This window comes from Gracilinanus agilis, chromosome 2, assembly GCF_016433145.1.
Source record: "Gracilinanus agilis isolate LMUSP501 chromosome 2, AgileGrace, whole genome shotgun sequence".
NCBI classification, from domain to species: Eukaryota; Metazoa; Chordata; class Mammalia; order Didelphimorphia; family Didelphidae; genus Gracilinanus; species Gracilinanus agilis.
Window position 1 is genome coordinate 80,429,177 of NC_058131.1, and position 10,232 is coordinate 80,439,408.

Genomic DNA, 10,232 nt, shown 5'->3' on the forward strand with positions numbered 1-10,232 from the left:
GCTCCCCTATTCTCACCACACTTGTCAAATCAAGGATCCCATTTCTCTTTTTTGCATTCAAAGACTAGCCAAAGATAGAGGGAAGCTGGCCATCCTAATAGCTGACCCAAAGGCTCATAGTTGAAGGATGGTTAGGAAGAAACCAAATCGTCAGAGATCCAGTGGGTCTAATTACCAGCAGAGAGAAGAAACCCTGCCGTGGGAGACGAGGGGGCTAGCAGCACCTATCCTTTCCAAGATGCAAAGCCTACTTTAGTGATCTATGCAGGAAACGAGCTCAGTGGCATCTCTGACAACCGGGGTGGAAGTAAGAGTGGGGAACAGGAAAGATAATCATAAGGATGATATTATGCCATTTTGGGAGCTCTATGTTCCAAGCTTGATTGGGATGGAAGGGTCCTGAGGCTGGAGCCACTACCGTTTAGAAACTCACAATTGTCCCTGTACCACTTTGGGCCCTACTCACCTCAGTTTTGGACCCTGTCCTTACACAGAATAGACGATGCTTCTGCTTGCAGGAAGGTGATTTTGTGTGTGTGTGTGTGTGTGTGTGTGTGTGTGTGTGTGTGTGTGTGTGTGTAGAGAAAGGTTACACTGGAGCTAGAGAAGAGAGTAATCTTCAATGCTGGGGAGGGGGATAAGTGAGGAAACAGGGTTCCCTTTCTTCTTGCCTTCCCTTCCTTTGGCATCAGGGATGCTTGGCTTCTTTCAGCATGTGCCAGGTCTTTACTACCTTATAAGCCAAGTATTCCGGAATGGGAAAATACTAGATTTTGTGACAAGAGACTAGAGTTCTACCCAGACTTGGTTCAGTCACTGCATAGGCATTTCCCTTTCTATGTGTGTTAGTTTTCCCCATCTCAAAAAAAGTGTGTGTTTACCAAGCCCCAACATTTATAAAGTTATAAGCTATATGGTCCAGTTTGATCATCTATGGGTAATTTTTCCATACTCTGTTGTGGATGGGCAAGGGATCTTCTTCCTATGGCCATGAGCCCTTCTAAGAAGCCAGGGAAATAGTTTGACTCTGTGGCCAAAGATTAGAAGCCAGTGGTATCCAAGCTCTACTTCTGAGCTGATAATCATCTCTGCATTCAATTTGTCTGGCCTAAAGAAGAAGTAATCTTCAAGTCTACTTGCCCCTTATACGTCCCTAAATTCATAGTGGGGATCAGAACCACACACTTATCCAGTGTGGACAGAAAGCGTAGGTCAGATAAGACGGAGGAGGTAGGTCTTTTTATATTAGCAAAATCAGAGCTCTTGTGGGCTGGCTTTTGATACCCCAGTCACAGGACAGATTTATATACTATCTGATACGTGGGAGATTTCTGGGGATATCAGCTTGTACTTGCAGATTGTCAGTCACCCTACAAGCAAGGTCTTTCTGTTGTACACAAAGACTTCATAGGAATGACTCTGGAATGAACGCTTGATGATGAGCTGGGATCCTAGAAACAATCAGGTTCAAAATTCAGGTTGGTGGCATTTCCCCCATCTCTCTTGGGGTCCTGAATTCTGCCCCTCCATCTTCCTCTGCCATTTAACATCTTAGATGTACCTATGTTACTCTCTGTGCTAGATCCCGAGAGCTTCACATCTTTCTCATCTTCCTTTAATGTTCAAAGAAAAAGAATGTTGTCGTTCTTTAGCATTGGACTGGGATAAACCAGAGCAAATCTGAGCCCTGGCTATATAAGGAATATAAAATCCAGCCTTTACTCCTTCATTTAAGGCTCCAAACCTGGCATGTTCCATGATAAGCCCAAATTCGGGGAATGCTGAGATCATATTTTGCCTCCATCTTTTTCAGAGCTCCCCTTCTTGTCCCCTGCCTCCTGCTACCCACGGGGAAAACTATCAAGACAAGTGATGAGTTTGAGTATTAAGTTGGAAGAGGTAAGAGTGATGATCAGAACACTGGCCAAGAGCGGAAAACTCAGAGCACTCGGGATGCACTGGAAACAGTGCTCACATCCAGGACTTCATTAGGCCTTTGCATTGGTCCTGGGGGAAATATAGGGAAGCCATTTCCTCTCTCCTACCTCCTCTCCCCAAACCTCCTCAGCCCCCCACCCCCAGAATTAATGAGCCTTTCAAATCAAAACTAAAGATCTAGAATGAATCTGCGGTCAAGGGAAGAATGCAATTTTGCAATCCAAAGTACTGATTATAAGGATGTTTTTATTAAAACAACAACAACAAACTAATTTAGTAGTACATAGGGCAGAAAGCCTATATAATCTTCTATGATTTTGTGTAATGGTGTAAATATTGTGTGGAAATCACAACCTGTGTGTAAAAAATGAATTTTGTAACTTTCCAGCCTCAAGACTTTGAATATACAGTTCTTCAAATGTTAGGTAATAATTCCAGTCTCTTTAAAGATCTTATTTCTGTGGTGGGCTGTTTTGATCATTTTATTCTAACTTTGTTCTATTGCCCAGGCATATGGAGAACAGAGATTAAAAAAAAATATAGAACAATGACAAAAAAAACCCCCCAAAACCCTAGACTTCCCATTGCTGTAAAACTATTTTGATAGTCATAAAAATATCAGTATAACAAGTCAAGCTGTTATGAAATATGATCACAATAAAAAAAATCTCAGCACAGTGTATTTGCAGATAGTTTAAAAAGTAAAGCATTTTGGGTTAGTCTCTTCCGATTATGTGAGAAAGAGTTTGCTCCTAAGAATTTTGTAACCAAGGTAGAAGTGTGAGTGCATGCCCGTGTGTGTGTGTGTGTGTGTGTGTGTGTGTGTGTGTCTGTCTGTCTGTCTGTCTGTCTGTCTGACTGACTTAAGTGCATTTTAAAAGTTGAGGCTTCAAGATGTTTTTTTAATAACCAACAGATGTGAATAATATGGGCAGATCCTGACCAAAAAGCAGGTGGAAGTCAGGCTGCAAATTGAGGTCATCGCTAGCCAGGATTTCTGGAAGCTCATTCCTCAGTCTTTGAGTCCATTCCCTTCTCTCTTCTCTTCCTCTTCCTCCCTCACTTGGGAGCCCTTGCTCCTGCCTGAGCATAGACCACATCAGACCCAGAGCCTGGGCCCTGCTCCCTGATCTCTGCTCTGCCTCCGCGCACAGCAATTTGATCGGTTGGGTTGGGTTTTGTTTCTCTCTAAAGGGTAGGGATGCTCACACATTTTTGCTGGACTGTAATTCTTTATGCCACAACAATCATGAGACAGCCTGGGAGACTGGAATTGTCTCACCCCATCTTCTACCCCCGCTGGAAGGAAACACTGCACAGAGCTGGGTTTGTTCAGCTGCATGGGTGGAGCAGTTCTTCCAGTGAATTCCCATTTTCTGGGGATGCCATGATCTCTGGGTTTGGGAGGTTTCAATCCAAAACCAAAAAGCAACAGGGGCAGAGAGTGTCTTATTAGAATTCTGCTCCAAATCAGACCTAAGTACCTTCTTTGGAATCTTGGTTTTTTTAAACCACCTCCTTAGAATTCTGTGTATCCCAGGAGTCCACAATCTCTAATCTCTCCAATGTCCAGGTTATCCCTCTGGGGCCTACAGACTCCAACCTCACTAAGGCCTAGTGTAATTCCTCTGTCTGGGACCCATAGCCTCCATAGGGCCCAGCGTCTTTGATTTTAGATCAAGGACAAAGTGTGAAGGAAACTATACTATTTCCTTCCTGGACATCTTAACCCATGGTGAGGACATGGGACCCAAATTGTTCACTTGAGATCTTGGGGAAAAGCCAGAGGTGACCATAAGGGCCAAGCAATCACTTCGGGGGAAGACCAGTAAACATGTAAATAGGCAATGTGACATGGATTTTTAGTCTATGTTTAATGTGAATAATGAAGCACTATTCTATTTCCTGTTTCATGGCATAGAACTAAACTGATAGCTAAGGCTAGCCACTAAAAAAAAAATAATGTTGTTTTTTGAAGGGAGACATATGCCTTGGTCCTATAATTTCCATCGTCCTTATTCCAAAAGAATCAAAATTGAAAATGCTGTGTGGCATACAGGCTTTTAAATATATTTCCTGATATTCTGGTAAGAGGAAGATATATAAATTGCCTGTATTGTTAGAGTGACTATTAAATTGAATTTGCTAAAAAAAAAAATGCTTTCAAAACATCCAGGTTTCTTTCTTGAGTCTACCCATTTGATTCTGGAGCTATAGATTTTTGGATAAGAAATACCAAGAATGGATAGGCCATAGTTAATTGGAAGGCAATATGTCACATTTGGGATAGTTACTACCAGTATGATTCCATTTATCCTTTATTGACTTCAACTAACATTTCAAAAAGTGAGTTTTTAAATGTGGGGCCATGACTACCTAAAGTCTCAATAACTTAGAAAAAACAAAATTGGACTTGATTTAAAAAAATGAAATGTAAAAATGAACAGGTGTGTGACGTAGCAGAATCAGAAAGTTAATACGAGGAGCTTAGAAATAAATATAGACTATTTCCTTTTGGGGTGGCGGCACGTCTAAAAGGTGCCCTATATGGGTTTGGCATTTGGACAGATGATTCTGATATAAGCACCATTTCCTTACTGAAATCAGGAAGTCCAGCCCCTCTATATTTGAGATAAATGAAAGATAAAATTAAGAGTGAGTTTTGAATTAAGAGAACTATGAACTATAATAAGGAAGGAGAAAATGTTGAGGAAAGGAGCTAGCTAACGGAAGAGGGGGAAAGGCTCATGGAATACACTTAAACTGAAAATTTGTCACTGCTTATTATTCATGCGTTTTTCACTCACAGCTATTTCTGTCAATAACAAAATGTTTTTAAAGCATTAAGAAATGTAGCCGTGCTTAGCCCCAAAGAGAAGGGGAGGGCTGTTCATTTTGAGGTCTCTGGACTGAACAAGAAAATCATTTGTTTTGGGAAGTTCAGATACTTTCTCTATCTCTCAATTAGAAATCTTGGTCAGAGAAACATAGTCACAGTTGTGAATTACTTCATACCATGATTCTTGCTACTATATACCCTTTGGGAAAACTTTCTTTACAAAAGGGAAACTTGTTTAGATTTTTAGGATTTCTCTGCAAAGATCAACATTTTCAAGATTTTTTTTGTCAAAAAAAATAAAATAAATGCTTCTTATGGTGGTAGCTGGAAAAAAACAAATTAACAAAGCAAAACCCCACCAAACACAGGCATCTTTACAACTGCTCCTGTCTTAAAAGCAGAAGAAAGTCACTGGCATCCTGTATATTCTAGTTATTAAGTGGGCAGAGTCTGGGACCTTTGCAGAACCCGGGCATCATTAGACTACGTGGAGGTTATTCCTCTCTTCTGACAAGCCAAATTGCCTAAAAAGAAGCTAAACTCTGATGAAGACTGAGTCAAGAGGCTGTCCTAGGAAGACCACTCATGTGGGTTTTTTGAGTACACAAATGACTTTTCACGGCACAGCATTCATGTAAATTGCATTATAAGTTCACATTTGCAAAGAGACACAGCCAAGAATTTCTGTACGTGTTGGGTCTTCCTGATGGCTCAAACTTTCTGGTAGCTCACTCCGGAGTTGGAATGAAAGGAATGTTAACACTATTTTACACAAAGATTCAAATCCAGCTAAGGGATAAAAACTATGCTTTCATAAATATGATTTCTTTTTGAAAGATAAAGGTTTAATTGTAAGACATATTGTCTGGACCGAAGCACGGGGCTCTTTTCTAAAATTAATGTAGTACGTGCTATATGACAACATCTCTAAAAAAGGTTCCTCGCTAGATTTTGTTTTAAATTGGTTTTCCTGGCAGGTATTGAAAACAAAATCATTCTCTCATCCCATTGTTCCATTACTTCTTACTTTGCATATATACATAGTACGTGGCCAACCCCTGCCGTAAACTATTCTCAGTCTATTAAATTGCCACATAGATTCAGTATAGAATGTTTAAGTCATCTGAGGAATGTATCTCTCCCTCATAAAAGTGCTTTCAAGTATTAACCGTGGCACTTATTTCCTGAATACTTTTCTATCATGAAGGTTTGTTTTCCATAAACTCAGTAAAGCCCCAACTATGAAGGTGTTTGCAAAAACTATTTTGGGAGAACATAAACCCTCTTTCCTTAAATGAAAACTAAGCACAGTCTAGTAAAGGGAAAAAAAAAAACCTTCAACGCATTAAGAAAAGTTACTCTCTTCATGATTAGCCAATGAAAGTAAGTTTGCCATTAAGATTGTATATTAACTAGAAATAAGCATCAATTAACTTGCCTATAATTCTAGGACCATTATCCAATGTGTGGTAAGATAAAAGGTCAGGTGCCACAGGGCACACTTAACTGCCTTATAATGTTGAGTAGACAGGGTAAAGGAAAGGGGGGGTGGGGGTGGTAATAAAGGGATCAGAACAAGATGTCAGAGAGAACAACCTGTTATCTTTTAAATAAGTCCTTCTCCCTTTGTAGTAGCAATATTATCTTCTCTTTTAGAAAACCCATGTGGGCCTGTGTTTTCTAAACAGTGCTGTTTTTGTCTTCCTCTCTCTGAGGACTTTGGGGGAAGTTTACAAAGAGTCCAATCGAATGCTTTAGGAAAACAGTTACATGAATTTGTGTCATTCAAATAGGTCAATGTTCAGGTGACCTCTTAGTGAGAGGGAGCGTGAGATTGAAGAAAGGGGAAAAAATGTTCCAGCTGGTCTGATTACATAATATTTGAGCAAATTTAAATAAATCAAAACCCAACAGTTGCCCGGTGAAGGCATTACTCTCTGCTTCTCATTCTGATCATCACACAATAATATAAAATCACCACTCCCTGCCTGTGTAGGTAAACACCCTCCCCACCCCCAACGGTATACTTTGCCATTCAGTAGACATAGTTTAAGTCAGATATCTGCTTGGAGTTAAGTCATAATTTTATTTTTAATTTTTTTAAGGTAAATAAAATTAAAGGTGGTGAAAAAGAAATGTTTTTGCTTTAGAAATCTATAGTAAATCTCAGACTCTTAACCAGAAAACGAGGGTGTTTGGAGTGGTAGTGGTAAAAGGGGGGGACCCATCACCAGTCACACACCAAAAACTGTTTCTCTTTCACGTGAAGTAGACACATCACCCCCTCAACACCTGGTCTACCACTGTCTGCCATCTCTTATTTGAAAGGTGATCAAACTATTGATCCAAATGGAAAGAGGTCAGTATGACAGCAAACTCTTCTCCTCTGTCCTGACTGTCCTATGGAGCGATGACAACAGAGGACTGACCTCTGTGGCCTTAGTTATTCCCAAACAGAGAAGTTCGAACTAATCCCCAGAGAGGTCAAGATTCTGACCTCTGTTAAATATCACTGATTCCTAAGGGGGTACCAACAGCTCACTACAGTCTCTCCTTTCTCTCCAACTCCTGTATTAACTCTTGGCTGAAGGAAGGTTTGCTCTAAGGTCCTTCTTGGGGGAGAGATTGGGGATAGCTTTGCCCAGTTAAACTATACACTAAGAAACTTGAGTGCAGAATCCAAAATTGCAGTTTATTATTGTAGATTATTCTTTCTTTTGATATAACCAGAGTTGAAAATGAAAGAAAAAGCACAGAGGAACATCACACGTGGTTAGTTTAGTAACTCAAGATATAAAACAATTTTGCACAGCAAAATGTCAAAGAGAAATAACTGACAAGATTTTTTTAAATTTATTGTGGTAAGGTTTACTTTCCATTTTTTTTTTAAAAGACAGGATGTCAGTCCCTGAAAATAACATTCACTGATTATTGCCTTTAAAACTGTGGATTTGTTTGTTTTTTGAAGTTACAGAAAATCCAGTTCTGCACCACAATACAACTGTAAAAAAATCTGCATCATCGTAAAACTGTGCAGTAATGCCATCTTTTATAACTGCATAAATTTTATTAGCGTTCTAGACAGTTTTGCAATTTTTGTATTATATGCTTGCAGGTTATATCTTAGTGCAATTCAGTCCCCAATACTTTTCATTTTGAAAAAAAAAACACATACATTTTGAATGTAAAATACCCCCTACAGATATAAATGGGGTTCTCCCCCTTTTAATACTTTGGTTCTCAAATACAGTCAATGGTATAGCAAGGACTACATATACCCAACTTATTTTTAAGTTGCAAGCACATGCTGGATAAGCTACTTTTAAACAGTCCCCTTGCAAACTTCTAATCCCCCCCCCCTTACATCACAACAGTAAACAATTTAGTGCATCAATCTTTTAAAAAATCTACAGCTAAAACAGACCTAACTCTTTCAAATTTATCTATAACATTCCTTTATCTGTAGCATACATTTTAACTGGGCTAACAGATTATAAAAACTAGAATTAAATTATATACCAGGAACCCATAGCATTCCATATTTGACAATGACCAAAAGGGGAAAAAAATGGGGCAGATTTTATTTTTTTTAAAATAAATTTTAGACTGCTTTAGGCAACAGCACAATTTTAGTTCCCAAACTGGGATGTTGCTCTTAAACACCATGAAAAGTTCTTTAATTTTTGCCACATTAAATTATGAATCCATTCAGGCATCTTTGACAGGGAATGCCTTCAGTGCATTTAAGTGGAAGTCTGAAGTTTGAGGAACTCAAAGCAGTTTTAGAGCAGATGCAAACTTTCATGGGAAGGAGGGTCTAGGGTTGCATTTTTTTTTAATTTTTTTGCTTTTTCAATTCAAAAAAGTGATGAGGCAATAAACAGAAGTATGGATGCCATGCCATAATAGTCTCCAAGTCCATTTCCAAGCCAAAAAAAAAAAAAGGAAAAAAAAAGAAAAAAAAAAGAAAAATAATTATACCATACATGTCCAGCATGCAGGCTTTTTATTAATATAACGTCTCTTTTTCATAAAGTCTTTTGAAACAGTTAACAGTTCATTGTTGCTAAGACAAAGTTGCAAGCATAATGCATGAGATGAGAATGAGTTTCTAATGGCAAACTAAAAGTCTCCAGTTTGGCAGGCTAAGGCCCAAACTCACATGTACACACCCGGAAGGAAGGCAGGCTGATTGATGCAGGCGCGAATTTTTGGCAGGTTGATCGGGATTGGTTTCTCTAGTTTAGCATAACAACGCTAAAAAACCGATGGGATTCAGCAAGCTGCAAGTCTACAACTTCACATTTCCGCAAACTCAATCTCACATGAAGAACTTAGGATGGGAGGGGGAAAAAAAAAGAAAGAAAACTTTGATTTTTTTCTTTTCTTTTCTTTTTTTTTTCGGTGGGGTGGGTGGAAGATGAGTGGGAGCAACACAACAAGTCCCCCCAAATAAATGTTTTTTTAAAAGTACAAAACAAAAAAACAGAAACACCCGCTCAGGAACCGAAAAAAAAAAGTGAATGACGGCAGGTTTCAAAGGTGAGCCATGCTTCACATGAAGAACTCAGTTGGATGTTTGAACATTGAGCAAGTGTTGGGGGGGGGGGGGGGGAGAAGGTTAAAAAAATAGCAAACAAGTCATGGAGAATTTAAGGTTGGCAATCAAGTGAGCCAGCCCCATTCCCTCCCCCACCAAAAACAAATAAACTGCGACCACAAAACTCAGGGAAGGACTTTGTATGTTGTGTTTGTGAGTGTTGCTTTTAAAAAAGCAAAAAGAAAAAAGGTGGGGAAAAAGAAAGAAAGGAGGGGGTAAAAAAAAAAAAAAACCAATTGGGTGGTGGCAAGCTCGGTTCTTGAACTAGCAAGCCCCAAGCCCAGACCTCACTCACATGGAGAACTGATTAGGGTGGCAAGCTTGAATTTGAGTGTAAAACTCACATGAAAAACTCTGGAGACGACGGGTTGTCGCTGCTCGAGCCGTTTTCTCGGAAGCCACTGCTGACCAACTTCTCGTATTTCTCTTTGTAGGCGTCCCGCTCCCGGACCAGCCTGGAGATTTCCTGTTTGAGGTGCTCGACTTGCTGCAGGAGTTGGTTCTTCTCCGACTCCAGGACGTGCCTCTGCTGGACCCTCTTGAAGCGGCACGACTGGGCATAGCCTCTGTTTTTAAGGGTCCTCCTCTTCTGTTTCAGTCGGATCACCTCCTCCTTGCTGACCCCCCGGAGCTGCCGGTTGAGCTCCCGCACCGACATGGTGACCAGCTGCTCGTCGGAGAAGCGGTCGTCGAAGTGCAGGCTGCCGTGCGGGTGCGGGTGCGGGTGTGAGTGCGGGTGCAAGGCGCCGGCCCCCGCAGCCGAGCCGCCGCCACCGCCGCCCCCGCCGCTGCCGCCGCCTCCGGACGAGCTGGAGCTGGACGAGCTGGAGCTGGAGCTGGACGTGCCGGGGCCCG

General features: G+C 40.6%; 1 protein-coding gene across 1 annotated transcript in view; it reads right to left on the reverse strand.

Moving 5' to 3' along the window:
- Positions 1 to 9,717: 9,717 nt before the first annotated feature.
- MAF (MAF bZIP transcription factor) overlaps positions 9,718 to 10,232 on the reverse strand; it is a 6,122-nt gene continuing 5,607 nt past the window's right edge. Inside the window, exon 2 of the mRNA XM_044663259.1 lies at positions 9,718 to 10,232. Coding sequence (XP_044519194.1) covers positions 9,718 to 10,232 — 515 coding nt within the window.